Source organism: Chiloscyllium plagiosum, chromosome 3 (genome assembly GCF_004010195.1).
Source record: "Chiloscyllium plagiosum isolate BGI_BamShark_2017 chromosome 3, ASM401019v2, whole genome shotgun sequence".
In the NCBI taxonomy this organism is placed as follows: domain Eukaryota; kingdom Metazoa; phylum Chordata; class Chondrichthyes; order Orectolobiformes; family Hemiscylliidae; genus Chiloscyllium; species Chiloscyllium plagiosum.
Window position 1 is genome coordinate 50,464,609 of NC_057712.1, and position 19,974 is coordinate 50,484,582.

Consider the following 19,974-nt stretch of genomic DNA (forward strand, 5'->3'; position numbering starts at 1 on the left):
GTTTTGCAGCGTCCACCGTGACAGGGTTGTATGGAGTTGTCCTGAGAGCCGGGCAGTTTGCTACGAACAATGATCTGTTTGAGGTTTGGCGATTGTTTAAAGGCAAGTAGTGGAGGTGTGGGGAAGGTCTTGGTGAGGTGCTCATCCTCATTGATGATGTGTTGCAGGTCACGAAGAACATGGAGTAATTTTTCAGCCCCTGAGAAGTATTGAACAACGAAGGGTACCCTGTCAGTTGCAGCCCGTGTCTGTCTCCTGAGGAGGTCATTACGGTTCCTTGCTGTGGCACGTCGGAACTGGCGGTCGATGAGTTGAACATCATACCCCGTTCTTGTGAGGGCATCCTTGAGTACTTCCAGATGTCCGTCACGTTCCTCCTCATCTGAGCAGATCCGGCTTATGCGTAGGGCTTGTCCATAGGGAATGGCTGTTTTAATATGTTTTGGGTGGAAGCTGGAAAAGTGTAGCATTGTGAGGTTGTCTGTAGTGACTTCTGAAGCAATAGATGCAATAGCTTTAACTTTGCCAAATCCCAAGATTCTAGCAAAGTCCCATTGAACTGGAAAATAATGAATGGACTTCTTTATTCAGGAAAGGAGTGGGACAGAAAGCAGGAAGGTACAGGCCAGGTAGCTGAACGTCTGTTCTCAAGAAAATGCTGTTGACATCAGATCTACCTCTGAAATCAGTGTTTAAATGAGTTCATCATTTGCTTCCACAGGGAAACAAAGGCGAACGAGGATTCCCTGGACTTGTAGGAGAAAAAGGAGACAGAGTAAGTGCTTAATGATCCTAAGTCTGTTTAGATGCTTCAGATGATGCATTGTGAGATGATACATTGAAATGCTGGCATAAATGAAATGAGTTGCCTGGTCTATCTCTGTGCTGAAATAAACAAAGCCAAGTTCAGAATAAACCGTGTATCCAGCTATGTGGAATGATGAGTGTTGAATAAAACCCATTGCATAACGAGGCCTCAAAAATAAATAGAAGAGCCTCAGTATCACACCATTCTGAGGTGCAACTTACTTTGGGCACCTTGTAACAGAGTTCCTATGAGAATCTTTCATTATGGTTCTTTGAGAATGTTCTATTTTGGAAGCCTCATTCTTAGATTAAGAGAAAGGACATACAAAATAATCTAACTTTTAATAAAGTATTCATTACCAATTAAAAAAATCAAATTTCCTGATTCTGGAACCTTCTACCAACTAGGCCTTAGTTACATCATGCTATTTGCAATTTTTTTGAATAGTTCCATTCACCTTTACAAAACTTTGGGCCCGTTTGGGATTTTCTCTGGAGCTGCTCATCTCAGGGAAACTTGTGCATATTAAAAGCCCACACACTTGCCATGACTGAAAGGGTGTCCGACATGTCAAAATTGGTGGAGCTGACCAGAAGTTACAATCTATTTCTCCGCTTTCCTTCCTGGATCAAGCATGCAGAATCAAGAGAACTCCCAGTTTCATAAACACATCCTTTAAGTATGGCCTTTGGCACTCCTCAATTTCAGTCCCAGGCTGAGGTGGTTTGGTGATTGAGATGTGGGGGAAGGTCATTGCCATGCTGTATTGAAAAGGACTGAGGAAGCTGCCAAGTTTTCATTGGGGTGATTGGGCTGGGCAGTAAGCTTGTCTTCACCTCTGCCACTGTGTCTAGTCGAATAAAATAATAAAATATAGAACATTCCACCACCCCTCAGCCCTTAGCCACCTCAGTCCCTACAAAGTGCCTATGGTCCATGCATGCCACCCTATGCCACCCTATGCATCCCCATGGCCCCCATACAGTTCAATGGCAACTTAGTACCAATTCGTATCTACCCATATTCTACCCACCACACTTTCACCCTTCATCTACCTTGCAAACTCACCTCATATCTAGTCAAGGGGAAAAAAAAAGAAGCTTCTTTAATTAATTGCAGACTGCACTGCTGCGAAAGTCACTCATTTATAAAAGCTAATTTTCACAATTCTTGACAGATCTGACACTTCTTTGAAGGTCTGACACTTCTTTGACAGTTTTGATACATTTTTGACATCTTCGCAGTTCTGAGGGGTTTATGCATCTTTTAGATATAATCTTCACTAAGGGTATCTGACCAGCACTCCCAAAGGTAGCCTGAGACCATATTCTTTGGGGTACCTGGCAATACAAATGAATTCACAAAGTTCAGACCTGTTCTCAGTGGGTCCACTGTGAAAACTCCAGGCTCCTCACCACAGGGATGTTACATTTTTGCTTCAATGGAAGCATTTGATATTCTAAATTGCCAACTGCCTTCCTAAACCTTGTTAAACTGACCTGACTTCACTCCAAGAAAATGGGTAAGTGCCACCTTTGAGAGTGAGAGTTGCAATTCTACATCACTTCCACCATTGTTCATAACATCAGACAGTCTATTCATCATGATGAAAATTTAGGACTTTATATACTATGTGACTTTTTTTCAGGTACGTCATTGTCTATACATTTTAAAACTGCTTATTATCATTAGAAATTATGTTTTAGGTTTAAAACAGATGTTTTTAATTCTGATTCTTAGGCACAGCCTGGTGTACCAGGACCTCCAGGACCTCCAGGATCGCCAGGACCTGTGGTATGTAACAGTCTGGGTAATACAGTCATGGAAAGGGTTTTTTTTGTTTCATTCTGTCACTCCCTTTCTGGATACATTTGTTTCTTAGCCTTTCTCCTACTTCCATACAAATGTACAAAGATTAGAAGTCTTTGCAATACAATGGTGCTGTGCTCACCAGACTTTGATGAAGCTGTTTGACAGGGCAACTCACAAGCACTTACACACAAACAATACCGTTCAGCTCCCCTTAAAATACAAGAGTACAAGAAGCAGGAGCTGCATTTGCCTATACAACATTTCAAGGTCACACTAACATTCTGTATAATCAGTGGTGATCTGCCTCAAATTCACCTTTATTCCAGAATAGTCCAAAATTCTGACTTCATCTGCTGGAATTTGATGTTCCTTAAATGATTTCAGGGTCGTCACTTTCAAAGTCATTTGAAAGTCAATTCTAAGTTTTCACTCCTCTCTACAGAAAGTGTAATCTCTCATTGGCATCTGTTAGACTCTGTTCTGACTGTTTAGTTTCCAATAACTTTCTGGTAAACCTTTCTGTAACCTGACTATCTCACATATCTCTACTTCCCAGATGATTCCTTATACAAGAGTACAAGAAGCAGGAGTTGCATTTGCCTATACAACATTTCAAGGTCACACTAACATTCTGTATAATCAGTGGTGATCTGCCTCAAATTCACCTTTATTCCAGAATAGTCCAAAATTCTGACTTCATCTGCTGGAATTAGATGTTCCTTAAATGATTTCAGGGTCGTCACTTTCAAAGTCATTTGAAAGTCAATTCTAAGTTTTCACTCCTCTTTACAGAAAGTGTAATCTCTCATTGGCATCTGTTAGACTTTGTTTGAAACCAACTTGGTGGAAAATGTTATTACATACCTCTGGAGCAGGTGTGGTTTGAACATGGACCTCCTGGCTCAGAGGTAGAAATACCAGTTTTGCACCTCAAGAGCCCCTTGTCAAGCAGGAAACCCTCAGTTTTGATTCAGGTCCAACTTTCATTAATGTGCCATTAAGGTGAACATAAAAGTCTCAACACTCCACTTATTCAGTTAATATAAGAAGCTTTTGTGAGACAATAAATTGATGTGCTAAGTTGCCCGTTGTGTTAGGTGAAGGGTTAAATGTAGGGGAATGGGTCTGGGTGGGTTGCTCTTCGGAGGGTTGGTGTGGACTTGTTGGGCCGAAGGGCCTGTTTCCACACTGTAAGTAATCTAATCTAAAAAAAAAGTGACTCCTCAGATACTGAGGCAGTCCTTTTCCAAATGCAGCAAGGCCTGGACAATAGCCAGGTTTATAACATAACATTCGTGCTACACAAATACCAGACAATGACCATCTCCAATAAGCAACAATCTAACCACCAGCCATTTGACATTCAATGTATTACTATCGCTGAAATCCCCCACCATCAACACCCTGAGGACTACCATTGACCCCAGAAACGCAACTGTACTAGCCATGTAAATAAGTGGCTGAAAGAGCTGAACAGAGGCTAGGAATCCTGCAACAAGTAACTGACTTCCTAATTCTCCAAACCCAATCCAGCATCTACAAAGCCTAAGTCAGGAACGGGATGGAAACTTCCCTCTTGTCTGAGTGAGGGCGTCTCAAACAAATGTAAGAAGCTTGACACCATCCAAGATAGAGCAGCCCACTTGATTGACACCACAAACATCTACTCTATCCACCACTGATATTAATTAGCAGCAGTGTCTACTATCTATAAGATTTACTGTAGAAATTCACCAAGACTACTTAGACAGTACTTTCCATAACCACAACCTCTACCACATAGAAGGACAACAAATACAGCAAATAGAGGAATCAGCACTCCTGCAAGTTCCATTCCAAGCCTCTCACCATCCTGATCTGGAAATATATCACTGTACCTTCAATGTTGCTGGGTCAAAATCCTGGGATTCCCTCACTAATGTGGATCTACCTATGGCACATGGACTGCAGTGGTTCAACAAAGCGGCTCACCATGACCTTTTCAAGGGCAACTTGGGAGGGGCAATAAATGCTGGCCCAGCCAGCAATGCCCACATCCCATGAGTGAATAAAAAAAACACAGATACATGTAAACACACATATACACAGATACATGCTCACACAAAGACAGAGCTACATGCAAATATCAAGAAACATACATCCACACAGATACAGCTATGTCAAAACACACATACTCATTGATACATAAAGACAGGTACAGATATATGCAAACACAGATATGTGCACAACACTTTATGAGAAACAGGCACAGAAATTCTTCAGGGGATGGAATTAACAGGAAAATAGGGTGATAAGAAAATGTTGGAATACTGGGAATGTAAAGTGAACTGAATTAATACATGCTTTTTTTTTAAATATATAGGGTTTAAAAGGAAGACCAGGACAAACAGGGCCCATAGGACTTAAAGGAGAAAAGGTAGAAAGAAATCAAGATTGTTCTTCTCGTAAAATCCAACATTGAGCCCGTAGAGATTGTTAAACTATACATTAATCAAAGAATTTTTAGTGTGGTGGGAAGTTGTCTCCAAGAATTGTTACAGTCAACTGTGAAATGAAAACCAAAGTCAAATCTGTACAGAATTCCACAAGAGTCTCTTTCACAATCTAAAAGCTCTTACTATTACTTTTTAAAGCTTGCTTCTACAACCTGAAGAATTGGCTTTGCTTCATTAGTGTTAAATATTTTTCATTTAAAGATGAGGCACATAGGTTTCAAAACTATGCTACATCAAAACCACAATTTGCTTAACATGATCTGGAGGTGCTGGTGTTGGATTGGTGTGGACAAAGTTAAAAATCACACAACACTAGGTTATAGTCCAACAGGTTTATTTGGAAGCACTAGCTTTCGGAGCACCGCTCCTTCATCAGGTGTTTGTGGAGGTTAAGATCATGCTCTCAGAATTTATAGTCAAAGGTGTCCATTATCATGGAGATGTGATACAGTAAACAATCTTAGATTAAAATTTAGATTAAAATTTAGATTCAAAATAATGGGATTTGCTGGTTTCTGTTCTTTGATACGTAAATCCCAGAACTTCTTTTAAATTACATTCTCAAGATAGCTTAGTTTTTTAAACAATAGGTGCGAAGTCTATCAGTGTCTCAATGCTTTGTCAGACTAACAAACCCTCTGTATAGTTTTGCAGAGTTTTACATGGATTAATGCAGTTTTTGAGCAAAATAAAGTGTAATTCTGCAAAAAGCTGAGTTATTTTGAAAATGGAATTATCCATTTGGGTTGGCAATTTCAGGGTCACTTTCACCATTAAAGAATAAAGCTTCAATAATTTACTCCATTGCTGAAGTTATTTTTATTTACTTTGAAACTGACACATCTCTTGTCAATCACAGGGCAATGAAGGGACAGCAGGAAAACCAGGACCACCTGGACCACCTGGACCTCAGGTGAGTCCCAGTACATTCTAAACTCAACAGCTTAAAGCCAAGATTAGAGTGGTACTGGAAAAGCACAGCAGGTCAGGCAGCATCAGAGGAGCAGGGAAGTCGACGTTTTGGGCAGGAACACTTCATCAGGAATGAGGAACATCGATTTTCCTGCTCCTCGGATGCTGCCTGACCTGCTGTGCTTTTCCAGTACCACTCTAATCTCGACTCTGATCTCCAGCATCTGGAGTCATCACTTTCGCCCGTAACTTAAAGACAAATTCAGAATTTGAAGAAAGATCATATTGGATCAAGTTGATTTGGTTTCCTTTGAATCCTAATGATTTCTATTTTTTCAGTTCCCTTTTGAATCCATTCATATATCTCAAACCTTAAGCTTCCCTGGAAAATAATCCTCAGCAGTCCATCTGTTACTTGACCTTGCCTCAGACTTTAGATTCCTCAAAACTACAATTATTTTGATTACTCAGATCTCTAAGCACCTAAGTCCCACGAAATAGGAAATGAAGTTAACCAAATGACTGATTGAACTCCTCCACCATGCAACATAGTCATGGCTGATCTTCTAACTCAACTCTGCTTTCCACCTGCCCACCCGATTTCCCACAATTCCCCAAGAGGCCAATAGCTAGGGCTTGATTTTCAGGATCTGTGATCCAACATCTGGATCATTTCCAGATGCTCACCTGGTACTACATCTGCATTGTTCAAGGATTGCAATTTTCAAATGTATTAGCCCACGCTGGGTTTGCAGAGAGGTCAGCGATGAATTTGTGGTGTTGAAAACTGTTAGTAGGAGGGAGCAGCCTGAAGGTGGTAAGTTGACAAAATGTAGATGGTATACATGACGGGATCTGCTTCTATCTACCAGAAGAGAGGAAGCCTCAATACAAAAGTGACCAAATTGCTGAATGAAATGTATTGCACCTGATCCAGATCAAAATCCCCAGAATCCCAAAAATGTGCTCCCAAATAAAAACAAAGCCTATAATGTCCACCTGTATTGGACTCAGGATTAAGATGTTTGATTTTAGTGATTTACAAATTGAAACTCACCTCCTTGCCCTCCTCAACTCATCAAACAAGGCCCCCAAGAAACCTAACAGACTGATAATTGAGGTGAGAAAACTCCCTCAATCTGAAATAATACATTTCCTCAGAATTAAACATTAAGGACTAAATTGTCGTATTCATGTGAGCAGTAGGTTTAATATTTGTGAGAATTCAACCTGATCTTACAATCTAACTGTCTACAGAGAATTGCTACCTATGAAAGAAATGGAATGAGCAGCATATACAAGATACAGGTACAATTTTATACATATCTTCTTATGCAACGTGTTCACTTTGTGTCTATTGAGAGATCTGAGCTATGTTAAAATTTGTTTTTCATGTCTTTGCTTTGGGACACAAGTGTTCACGACAGTATTCTGTTTTACACACACTCTGGACAAATCTTCTGTTTATTTATTACAGCTAACCATTTACGTTTTGTATTTTAATCTCTCCCATCCTCCAACCTTTCACAGACCTTCCCTATAGTTCTTCCTCCTAACCCCAGGTTCATTTGTTACCTTTCCATCTCCATTCAGTTCGCAAGAAAGGTCCTTCACCTGAACTGTTTTGACTTAGTCTTTTCTTTCTTTCATTTTCACATGATAACATGTGGATGTACAATGTGTTCGTACACTTAATTTAGTATCTACTAAGGTCATTGAAAATGTTTTCCTCAAAATCCAGTGAAAGCAGAACTTTTAAATATTTTTATGGCCAAGATAGATAGGTTCTTGACAAGCAAGGGGGTAAGAAGGAAGGTGAAGTATTCAGACCAGCCACATTCTAATTGAACGGCAGAACAGGCATGAGGGAAGAATGTCCAACTTCTAATTCATATTTTCTGTCTGACTTATAACCCATGACCTTCTTACCTTTTAAACAATCTGTCTAACTTCACCGTGAATAAAGTCAATGGTTCAACCTTAAGTACTATGTGCTCTTAATTAATATGTTCTTAAGTATAAGTATATATTTTATTAATGTCCTTAAATTTAGTAAGAGAACCTCTCAGACTAGTGAATGTTTGTAGAAAGTAACCAATTATAAGATTAGATATTTTAGTTCAACCTCTATTTAAGTTTAATTTGCATCCTTGAAGGCTCTTGATCTGTGTTTTCTGATTAATGAGCCTATGCTCATTTTAAGTTTGCACTTCATTACTAGAAGCTAGAGTGCTCATGTAGTGCAATGGTAGTGTCCCTGCCTCTGACCCAGGATACCTGGGCTCAAGTCCAGGCATTTGTAATTGTATTGCTGAGCATGTTGTTAGCAAATGCTTACTATCCCTTGAGGCTCTGCCTCACATGTTTGAAAGTTCCTGTCTTCACAATGGTTTTCTAGATCAACTATGTTGAGCTCTTTTTTAAAATTTATTTCAGTTCATTTTGTATTGCCTATCCATTTAGAGTGATATTTGGTTAATGTGTGCTTGTTAATCCTTGGTGTGTATTAAGGTGCTCCATTCATCAATGGGTCTATCATCTCTCAATCCCATAGAGGTTGCCTCTAACTGCACTCCAATTCAATACAGTTCACATATTGAATATCGTTGAGGAAGCAATGTAAAGTTTTTACATTCTATGCTCTGATTAACCTGTCCCTTGCTGTATAATTTGTCTTAGTCATACTCTCCTATCCAATCATTGAACTCCTTATTTCAGCCTACAGTCAACAGTATGGGAGACATATGAATAATGTTTTTCAATCACAATAATAACTAACAAGTGCTTTGCAAATGGTCTAATCCTTGAATATCTTACAGGACATTCCAGGCCCACCTGGACCTACAGGTTCACCAGTGAGTTAACAATTTATACTGAGTGTTGCTTCTGTTTTGTGATTTAAGGATATTTTGGTTGGTATTTCCTGGATTCAATTTGCTCAGGAATGTATGCCAATTTCTACATTTTAAACACTGAATTAGCAAAATTAAGTTAAATAGTGCCAGATAGGGTACTGTAACAAAAATACTAGAAACCTATAGAAGGGAATTACCACATAATGTTAATTGTTGTAAAAACATGTCTAGTTCACTAATGTCCTTTAAGGAAGGAAATCTGCCATCTTTACCTAATTTGACTCACACGTGATGCAGCAATGGGGCTGCCCTTTAACTGCTGGCTGAGTAATTAATAAATGCCAGTCCAGCTTGCAATGCCGACATCATATGAACAAATAACAAAAGTTATTTTTTTAAAAAGCAGAAATTGGAAGTAACAAAATGGAAAATACCACTCTCCTTCTTGAAGCTTTTTTTTTATCCAGTTGCTATTATGGAAGGATTTTTCTTTTGCATGAAACAGATTCTGATTTTAAAGAGATATTTATCAATAGAAAAAATGTAGTCCAAGTCTTGGTGTAAGAAGAAATAAGATTTAGGATTTGTGAGAAAATATAGGAATTAATGCATTGAGGTTCTGCGGTGTAAATGGATCTAAATTTTCGACAAGGTCATAGGCAAAATGCAAAAATCTAGTGTGCACTGTTCCATTACGTGGTGAGATCCAAACTAGTTTAATGATCTAAGTGAAGGTAGTTGGTTGAAGGTAGTGGTGGTATTTTGGGAAAAAAAAGTAGACTTAATGAATTACTTTTGAATTTCAATTAAATTTTAAAAATATACTTCAGTTCCATTATTACAATAAAATTCTAAGGAAATTCTGAGCAAATTGTTTTGAAAGGTAATTGTCTAATTTCCTTGTTATCCTCACTGTAACAAAGAAATAAATTATTTATAATCTCCATGAATAAATGTGAATTTTGAAAATATGGCTAGTTGTTTGCCTGCAAATGTGTTTTTTAAAGTATGTCTAATGTCCATTAATGATATATTGTACATTTGTAAGGTCATACAGAATTTCTTAACCAATTACTTTTCTTTTGCAGGGTCTGAAAGGAGATCCTGGTTCAATGGTAAGCATTTAAGAGCTTCCCATTCCAAAAGTTCCAGATGAAGAAATAACTTCAGAATCTGTGCAAATAAAAATAACACGTCAAACATTTGCCTGAAATCTTATGTACTGTTTAAACATCTTGAATTGCGTCACATTGGTGTGACTTAATCAACTACTACTGCATTACAAGAACAAACTTAAAATACTTGAGAATCCTAACCTTGTTGAGGTTGAAAGCAGTATTAAACTTTCTCCTCCAACCCACTGAGCGGGAGAGGTTGTCTGACATAGTATTAACTATTAGCACGTTGTTAACAAGGGAGGGCATGCTAATAAGTAGGAGCTTCAATATCCAGCAACAAATTTAATGGTCTCTTAATAAAAATCAAAAGATTTACAGATGCAGTAATTCAGTAACAAAAATAGAAATAGCTGGTCTGGCAGCACCTGTGGAGAGAAATCAGAGTTGTCGTTACAGGTTGAGTGACCCTTCCTGAAACCCAAAACATTAACTCTGATTTCTCTCCACAGATGTGCCAGACCTGCTGAGCTTTTCCAGCAATTTCTGTTTTTGTTTAATGGACACTTAGCGGGTTCTGAAACATGAGGGTGGAGCCCGATGACAAGACAGTGATGGTGCACAGCAAATGGAAGAATGATTAAAGCTTACGAGCAGCGGTTTTGGAGGTTCTAATCTCATTACATTTCCCTCGATTCCTTGGATTTACTGTTTGGTTTGCAGATGAACAACAGGTCAAACTACTGACATGCCGTAGCTGGCTGTGGAAGTTTTACTACGAGGTGCATGGCAATATCCTCACAACCTAGTACCACCATGAAATGAAGGTGTTCTGGCCAAAACTATAAAGCGAACACCTTTCCCTTCTCCAGATCGTGACATATCAAACAAAGTAGCTCTTCATATACTGACAGAGTCTTCAACTTAGACTGGGGTCCTATGTCATAAGCTGTCCATGCCATAGACATCCTGGCTAGATTTTCAGCTCTTCTGTCTAGAGACCATTTGGGAAAGTGAACTATCTCCCTTTTGTGGCTGTCATTGTCACTATTGAGTGGTCATTGTCTACCTCTAAGGTGGTCCCGTGCATTAACAAATAGATCCATTTCTATTGGAAATCAAGGGTCCTATTTCACCAATAAACTCAGGACAGCCACACCAACACAAATGGACCATGACCATTCTGGTTTGTGCCCCAGCATGCAGCAACGCAGTTCCACTGAGCTCCACTCAAAATCCTCCCTTTCAGCCCACATACCACAGAACTGCTCAGGGAAGACCCCACTATCAAAGTCTTCCCGGTAGGACCACTGGGTTTTCAACAAAACAACTCTATGCCAACCTAGGAAAAAAAAAATCAACCCCTTCTTAAATGCAGCAGGGTCAGTAACTCCATGAACACAAAACAAATGCAGAATACTGAACATGCTGAAAATCTGGAATAAAAACTAAAAGTGCTGGAAATGCTCAGCGAGCCAGGCAGCAACCATGGCGAGAGAAGTAGTGTTAAACTTTCAATGTCAGCGTCTTATTTTTATGCAAGATACCTAATGTCTGTGCAACTGAATTGCACAGGACAATGTCAATAAGATCCCTTTGTGACCAGGATGGACCTCTGTACCTTTTACCTTTGTGTTTGTTCAATATCTCCGAAAGCAGATGTTATTTCAATCACTTTTTGAAATAAGGCCTGATATGAATCGATAAAGTTATTTTTATTTCACAGCAAACGCTTGATAAATCATTCAGTTCAAGTAATAAAAACAAACTTTCAAAATAATTATGTAAAGGTTTGTATATTAATACAAAGTAAAGAATTTGCTATACTTTTTCATCTTCTACAGCAGAAAAGGATGTCTAACCTTTCCTTACCTCTTAGCATGAAAATCATTGCAATTGTCCCCTTAAATGTATGACTGTTTATACATTATGTCTTATAAAGGATTCAGGTTTTAATATACTGGCAGGATGATTTGCTAGAGCTGCTTAGGAGGATTTAAACTAGTAAGGTGAGGGGTTGGGATCGAGGGAGATAGTGAGAAAAAGATCAATCTGAGACTGGTGCAAGTGGGGAAAGGAATAAATTGAATAGTCAGGGCAGGCAGGAACAAAGCAGAGAATGAGCTAAATTAAACTACATTTACTTCAATGCAAAAGGCCTAACAGGGAAGGCAAATGAAATTAGAGCATGGTTAGAAACATGGGACTGGGATATCATAGCAATTACAGATATGTGGCTCAGGGATGGGCAGGACTGGCAGCTTGAAGTTCCAGGATATAAATGCTATAGGAAGGATAGAATGGGAGGCATCAGAGGAGAAGGACTGGCATTTTTGATAAGGTATAAAATTATGGCTATACTTAGAGAGGATATTCTTGGGAATACATCCAGGGAAGTTATTTGGATGGAAGTGAGCAATAAGAAAGGAATGATTACCTTATTGAGATTGTACTATAGACCTTCCAACAGTCAGTGGGAAATTGAGAAACAAATTTATAAGGAGATTTCAGTTAACTGTAAGAATAATAGGGTGGAAATGGTCGGGGAGTTTAACTTTCCAAACATAGTCTGGGACGGCCATAGTGTTCAGGGTTTAGATGGAGTGGAATTTGTTAAATGTGTACAAGAAAAGTTTCTGAATCAGTATGTGGATTCTATTAGAGAAGGTGCAAAACTTGATCTACTCTTGGAAAATAATGCAGGGCAAGGTGACTGAAGTGTCAATAGGGGAGCACTTTGGGGCCAGCAACCGTAACTCTATTAGTTTTAAAATAATGACAAGAAAGGATAGACAGTATCTAAAAGTTGAAGTTCTGAACTGGAGTAAGGCCAATTTTGACAGAATTAAGCAAAAAGTTTCGAAAGCTGATTGGGGGAAAACGTTCGCAGGTAAAGAGGCAGCAGGAAAATGGGAAGCCTTCAGAAATGAGATAAAGAGAGTCCAGAGAATATCTTCCTGTTAGGGTAAAAGGCAAGGCTGGTAAGGAATGGTAGATGACTCGCGAAATTGAGGTTTTGGTCAAGACAAAGAAAGAAGCATATGTCAGGTATAGACAACAGGAATTGAGTGAATCCTTAGAAGAGTATAACATCAGTAGAAATATACTTAAGAGGAAAATCGGGAGGGTAAAAAGGGGGCATGAGATAGTTTTGGCAAATAAGGTTAAGGAAAATCCAAAGGGGTTTTATAAATACATTAAGGACAAAAGGATAACTAGGGAGAGAATAAGATCCCTCAAAGGTCAGCAAGGCAGCCTACGTTTGGAACCGTGGAAGATGAGAGAGAGGCTAAATGGGTATTTTACATCAGTGTTTACTGTGGAGGGAAGTACATGGAAGATACAGAATGTGGAGAAATAGATGGTGACATCTTGAAAAATACCCATATTACAGAGGAGGAGGTGCTGATGTCTTGGAACGCATAAATGTGGATAAATCCCCAGGACCTGATCTGGTATACCCTAGAACTCTGTGGGAAGCTAGGGAAGTAACTGCTGGGCCTCTTACTGAGATATTTGGATCATCGGTAGCCACAGGTGAGGTGCCGGAAGACGGGCGGTTGGCTAACGTGGTGTCATCATTCAAGAAAGGTCATAAAGAAAAGCCAGCGAACTGTAGACCAGTGAGCCTAATGTTGGTGGGCAGGTTGTTGGAGGGAATACTGAGGAACAGGATTTACATGTACTTGGATAGGCAAGGAACTATTAGAGATAGTCAGCATAGCTTTGTGCATGGTAAATCATGTCTCACTAACTTGATTACATTTTTTGAAGAAGTAATGAAGGGGATTGATGACGGCAGAGCGGTGGACGTGGACTTCAGTAAGGCGTTTGACAAAGGTCCTCATGGTAGACTGGTTAGCACGGTTAGATCATATGGAATTCAGGGAGAATAAGCCATTTGGATACAGAACTGGCTCAAAAGTAGAGGACAGGTTGGTAGTGGAGGGTTGCTTTTCAGATTGGAGGCCTGTGACCAGTGCTACAAGGATCGGTGCTGGGTCCAGTACTTTTCATTATTTGTATAAATGATTTGAATATGAACATAAGAGATATAGTTAGTAAGTTTGCAGATGACACCAAAACTGGAGGTGCCCAAAATTGCAGTGAAGAAGATTTTCTCAGAGTACAACAGGATCTTGATCAGATGGGCCAATGGGTCAAGGAATGGCAGATGGAGTTTAACTTAGATAAATGTAAGGTGCTGCATTTTGGAAAAGCAAGTCAGGGCAGGACTTATACACTTAATGATGACATCCTGGGGAGTGTCACTAAACAAAGTGACCTTGGAGTGCAGGTTCATAGTTCCTTGCAAGTGGAGTCTCAGGTAGATAGGATAGTGAAGAAAGCATTTAGTATGCTTTCCTTTATTGGCCAGAGCACTGAATATAGTAGTAGGGAGGTCATGTTATGGCTGTACAGGACATTGGTTAGGCCACTTTTGGAATTTTGTGTGCAATTCTGTATGAAGGATGTTGTGAAACTTGAAAGGGTTCAGAAAAGATGTACAAGTTTGTTGCCAGGGTTAGAGGATTTGAGCTATAGGACGAGGTTGAATAGGCAGGGGCTGTTTTCTGTGGGGCATCAGAGGCTGAGGGGTAACCTTATAGAATTTTATAAAATCATGAGGGGCATGGATAGGATAAATAGACAAGGTCTTTTCCCTGGGTTGGGGAGTCCAGAACTAGAGGGCATAGGTTTAGGGTGAGGGGGAGCTATTTAAAAGGGACCTAAGGGACAACTTTTTCACACAAAATGTGGTGCGTGTATGGAATGAGATGCCAGAGGAAATAGTGGAGGCTGGTACAATTATAATATTTAAAAGGCATCTGGATGGGTATATGAATAGGAAGGGTTTAGAGAGATATGGGCCAAGTGCTGGCAAATGTGACTAGATTAATTTAGGATACCTATTTGGCATAGTCGAGTTGGACCGAAGGGTCTGTTTCTGTGCTGTATATTTCTATATCTCTATGACTCTACCAGGAGAAGCTCAGAACGTGGAGTTGAAGCAGTACTCATATCAGCCATGGTCTTATTGAATGGTGGAGCATTGTCAAAAGGCTGAATGCCTTGGTCCTGCTTCTAATTCACATGCTTGTATCATGTACAGAATCATTCTGCTAGCCTATCATTCCTGAAGAAGGGATTATGCCCGAAACGTCGATTCTCCTGTTCCTTGAATGCTGCCTGACCTGCTGCGCTTTTCCAGCAACACATTTTCAGCTCTTAAACATCTTTGTAAACAATAACAAATTAAATCATACTATGTGCTCGCCCAGGAGTACAACTTAATTTCTGTTTGCTGAGATGGTTTAATGATCTTTGAGAAAGCAATACAACCATGACCTCAGCTGGACATTTCATAGAATATTTAACATTAAAAAAGCATTGTTCAGCTCATTGTATAAGTGTAGGTTCTGTTCTGAATGTTATTACTGAATCTGCTTCCAGTGCCATTTCAGCCAGCACATTACAATTCAACGTGCAAAAAAATTTCTTCTAATCTCCTCACTGGTTCTTCTGCCAATTACCTTAAATTTATGTCTTCTGGCCACCATCCCTCCTGTCAGTGGAAACAGATTCTCCCTATTTAATCTATCAAAAGGCTTCATAATTTTAAACACAGCCATTAAGTTGTTGTTAACCTAAGTACAACTCTTCTCGGGGAAAGTGAGGACTGCAGATGCTGGAGATCAGAGCTGAAAATGTGTTGCTGGAAAAGCACAGCAGGTCAGGCAGCACCCAAGGAGCTTTCCTGAAGAAGGGTTCATGCCTGAAACGTCGATTCTCCTGCTCCTTGGATGCTGCCTGACCTGCTGTGCTTTTCCAGCAACACATTTTCAACCTAAGTACAACCTCAATTTTTCAAATCTCTCCTCATGACACAAATCCAGGCCTTTTCATTATAAAGTTGAAACTTTATTGCTGGAACAGCACAGCAGGTCAGGCAGCATCCAGGGAACAGGAGATTCGATGTTTCGGGCACAGGCCCTTCTTCAGGAATCCTGAAGAAGGGCCTGTGCCAGAAACGTCGAATCTCCTGTTCCCTGGATGCTGCCTGACCTGTTGTGCTGTTCCAGCAATAAAGTTTCAACTTTGATCTCCAGCATCTGCAGACCTCACTTTCTCCTTTTCATTGTAAAAACAACTTTTCTCGATACAAAGCAGCATTCAGGCAACATTTCTACACAATTTAGTTCTACCCAAGTCATCACTGCAATCTTGAGTGTTCCATTAACTGATCTGATCTGACTCTGCTGTTGGGAAGATGAGATAGAAGAGTCACAAAGGCTCCAGTGGGGAACAATTGTGCCTAAAATATAACCTTAAGCTTCTAATTAATATTTACTGAGTACCCAAAAATAGATCCATCTTTAGTTCAGTGTTTCTGTAGGTCAGCTTCCTGCACCTCTTAACAAATACTTTGGATCTTCATTTTATGCACTCATACAGTATTCTGTACAGTCATGCTATGACCATTAATTTTAGCTTAGAATCCTTCCTATGGTTTGTCATCTTAAAATTAACTTGCTTTCACTTTGGCATTGTAACTAAAGTCTAAAAGAATAAAACAAAAAATAGAAATGAAGCAGAAACATTTTGGAAACATAACAGATCCGAGCTCAGCTGATAGAGAAAGAGCAAGTAATGTTCTTGGTTTAACAATGACCTTCATACTGGTCCATTGTGCTATATGATTAGTGTGATAGATGCCAGAAGTAATGTATAATTAAAAAGTAGTACCTGTACATATTTAATGGTTCCAAATAAAAGGGCATGAATATAGTCAAGCTGGGATGTAATGCATTCAAAAACATTTCATTCTTCTTTTAGTGCCCATGACTGACTACAGTAAGCCAATGATGTTTCACCTGTATGGTAATGACTGACTGTTACACTCTTCCAGGGAGAAATGGGCCCAATGGGATTGCCAGGATTAGAAGGTCCACCAGGAAAAAAGGTACCTCTCTCCCTCTTTTCCTTCTTTCCTTTCTCTACCTCGCAAACCTTTTTTTATCATTATATTTTTTTCCAGTTTTCTCTCTTTTTACCTTTCCTTCTTCTGATTGTCTAACATTGTGCTATGATGTTGATTTCCTTTGAGTAGCTAATACAACTGCCCATGCTTCATACATATGACCTCAGAGTCAAGAAACCCTTTGCTAATGAAAGCTTTGCAGCCAAATGTGACCTTGTCCATAATGAACATTGACACATTCACTCTTCAACAGGTGTCCCCAGATCGACTAGGAGTAGGCTGTTTTCTCCCATTCTCTAGAACATGGTAGATCTACTCGATGGTCATTATTGGCAAGGTTTGAATTCACTGAGATCAATATCCCCCATGGGTACATGGGGACTACTGTAGACAAATGTGTCTCATCAAGAACCTGTAGAGCTGTAGCAACATGTTTGCTTACAAGTTTGAACATTGCAATTTTGTCTAACACTCATGAGCAATTGTGATAGAGGCTCAGTAAATGGGTTGTACTTCTGTACCAGACTCACGTTTGGTATGTTGCCTCCCAGGTGCAAGGGTACGTGATGTCTCTGATCGTGTTTTCCGGGTCCTTAAGGGGGAGGGGGAGCAGCCCGAAGTCATGGTCCACATTGGCACCAATGACATAGGTAGGAGGAGTGCCGAGGATGTTAGGCAGGCTTTCAGGGAGCTAGGTTGGAAGCTCAGAGTTAGAACGAACAGAGTTGTTGTCTCTGGTTTGTTACCCGTGCCACGTGATAGAGAGACGAGGAATAGGGAGAGAGAACAGTTAAATGCGTGGCTACAGGGATGGTGCAGGAGGGAGGGATGCCGGTATTTGGATAACTGGGGTTCTTTCTGGGGAAGGAGGGACCTCTATAAACAGGATGGTCTGCACCTGAACCAGAGGGGCACCAGTATCCTTGGTGGGAGGTTTGCTAGTGCTCTGGGGGGGGGTTTAAACTAACTCTGCAGGGGCATGGGAACCCAGACTGTAGCATTAGGGTGCAGGACCTGGAGTGTAGGGAGGTTAGGAACATGGAATCAATTTCAAAGGAGGGTGCCTGTAAACAGGAAAGTGATTTGAAGTGTGTATACTTCAATGCAAGAAGTATACGAAATAAGGCAGGTGAACTTGCAGCGTGGGTTGGTACCTGGGACTTCGATGTTGTGGCTATTACGGAGACATGGCTAGAACAGGGACAGGATTGGCTGGTGCAGGTTCCAGGATTTAAATGTTTGAGTAGGGGCAGAGGGGGGGGTAAAAGAGGGGGAGGTGTGGCATTGCTTGTCAAAGATAATATTACAGTGGTGGAAAGGACGATGGATGAGGACTTGCCATCTGAGGTAGTTTGGGCGGAGGTTAGGAATAGGAAAGGTGAGGTCACCCTGTTAGGAGCCTTTTACAGGCCTCCTAATAGTCCTAGAAACGTAGAAGAAAGGATAGGGAAGGTGATTCAGGAGATGAGTGACAGGAATAGGGTGGTTGTTATGGGGGACTTTAACTTTCCTGATATTGATGGGGAAAGCTATAGCTCAAGTTCGTTAGATGGGTCAGTGTTTGTTCAATGTGTGCAAGAGAGTTTCCTGACACAATATGTAGACAGGCCAACAAGAGGTGACGCCATACTGGATTTGGTTCTGGGTAACGAACCAGGCCAGGTGTTAGAATTAGAGGTAGGTGAGCACTTTGGGGATAGTGACCATAATTCGGTGATTTTTACTCTCATGATGGAGAGGGATAAGTGTGTACTACACGGCAAGATTTATAGCTGGGGTCAGGGAAATTATGATGCGGTGAGGCATGACTTAGGATGCGTGGCTTGGAAAAGTAGACTCCAAGGCAAGAGTGTAAATGATATGTGGAACTTGTTCAAGGGGCAACTATTGAGTGTCCTTGATAATTATGTACCTGTCAGGCAGGAAGGAAAGGGTCGTGCGAGGGAGCCGTGGTTTAATAAGGAATTGGAATCCCTTGTTAAATGGAAGAGGGCGGCCTATCTCAAGATGAGACGTGAAGGTTCAATTGGGGCGATTGAGAGTTATAGGGTAGCCAGGAAGGACCTGAAGAGAGAGCTAAAAGCAGCAAGGAGGGGACATGAAAGGTCCTTAGTAGATAGGATTAGGCAAAACCCTAAGGCTTTCTATAGGTATGTTAGGAATAAAAGAATGACTAGGGTAGGAATAGGTCCAGTCAAGGATAGTAGGGGGAAGTTGCGTGTGGAGGCAGAAGAGATTGCGGAGACACTGAATGAATACTTTTCTTCAGTATTCACTCAGGAACAGGGCATTGTCGATGAGAATACTGAGGCACAAATAAGTAGAATGGATGGCTTTGAGGTATGTACAGAAAAGGTGTTGGAAATCCTGGAAAAGGTGAAAATAGATAAGTCCCCTGGGCCTGATGGCATTTATCCTAGGATTCTCTGGGAAGCAAGGGAGGAGATTGCAGAGCCATTGGCCTTGATCTTTATGTCCTCTTTGGCTACAGGAGTAGTGCCAGAAGACTGGAGGATAGCAAATGTGGTTCCCTTGTTCAAAAAGGGGAGTAGGGATAACCCTAGTAACTATAGGCCGGTGAGTCTCACTTCTGTTGTGGGCAAAGTCTTAGAGAGAATTGTAAGGGATAGGATTTATGCACATCTGGATAGGAATAACGTGATCAAGGATAGTCAGCATGGTTTTGTGAAGGGCAGGTCGTGCCTCACAAACCGTATTGAATTCTTTGAAAAGGTGACGAAGGAGGTTGATGAGGGCAAAGCGGTAGATGTGGTATATATGGATTTTAGTAAGGCGTTTGATAAGGTTCCCCATGGTAGGCTACTGCAGAAAATACGGAGATATGGCATTGAGGATGAGTTGGAGGTTTGGATTAGGAATTGGCTGGATGGAAGAAGACAGAGGGTAGTAGTTGATGGCAAAGTTTCTTCATGGAGTGCCGTCACTAGCGGTGTTCCGCAAGGATCTGTTTTAGGACCATTGCTGTTTGTCATTT

The 19,974-nt window shown here is 40.5% G+C and overlaps 1 protein-coding gene across 2 annotated transcripts in view; it reads left to right on the plus strand.

Moving 5' to 3' along the window:
* The window catches only part of LOC122543221 (collagen alpha-1(XIX) chain), a 412,403-nt gene that overhangs the window by 336,778 nt on the left and 55,651 nt on the right, over window positions 1–19,974 (plus strand). For both annotated transcript variants that reach the window (XM_043681707.1, XM_043681699.1), the window contains exons 36-43: window positions 722–775; window positions 2,549–2,602; window positions 4,983–5,036; window positions 5,975–6,028; window positions 7,285–7,335; window positions 8,847–8,882; window positions 9,971–9,997; window positions 16,908–16,961. In XM_043681707.1, coding sequence (XP_043537642.1) covers window positions 722–775; window positions 2,549–2,602; window positions 4,983–5,036; window positions 5,975–6,028; window positions 7,285–7,335; window positions 8,847–8,882; window positions 9,971–9,997; window positions 16,908–16,961 — 384 coding nt within the window. The remainder of the gene's footprint in view (window positions 1–721; window positions 776–2,548; window positions 2,603–4,982; window positions 5,037–5,974; window positions 6,029–7,284; window positions 7,336–8,846; window positions 8,883–9,970; window positions 9,998–16,907; window positions 16,962–19,974) is intronic.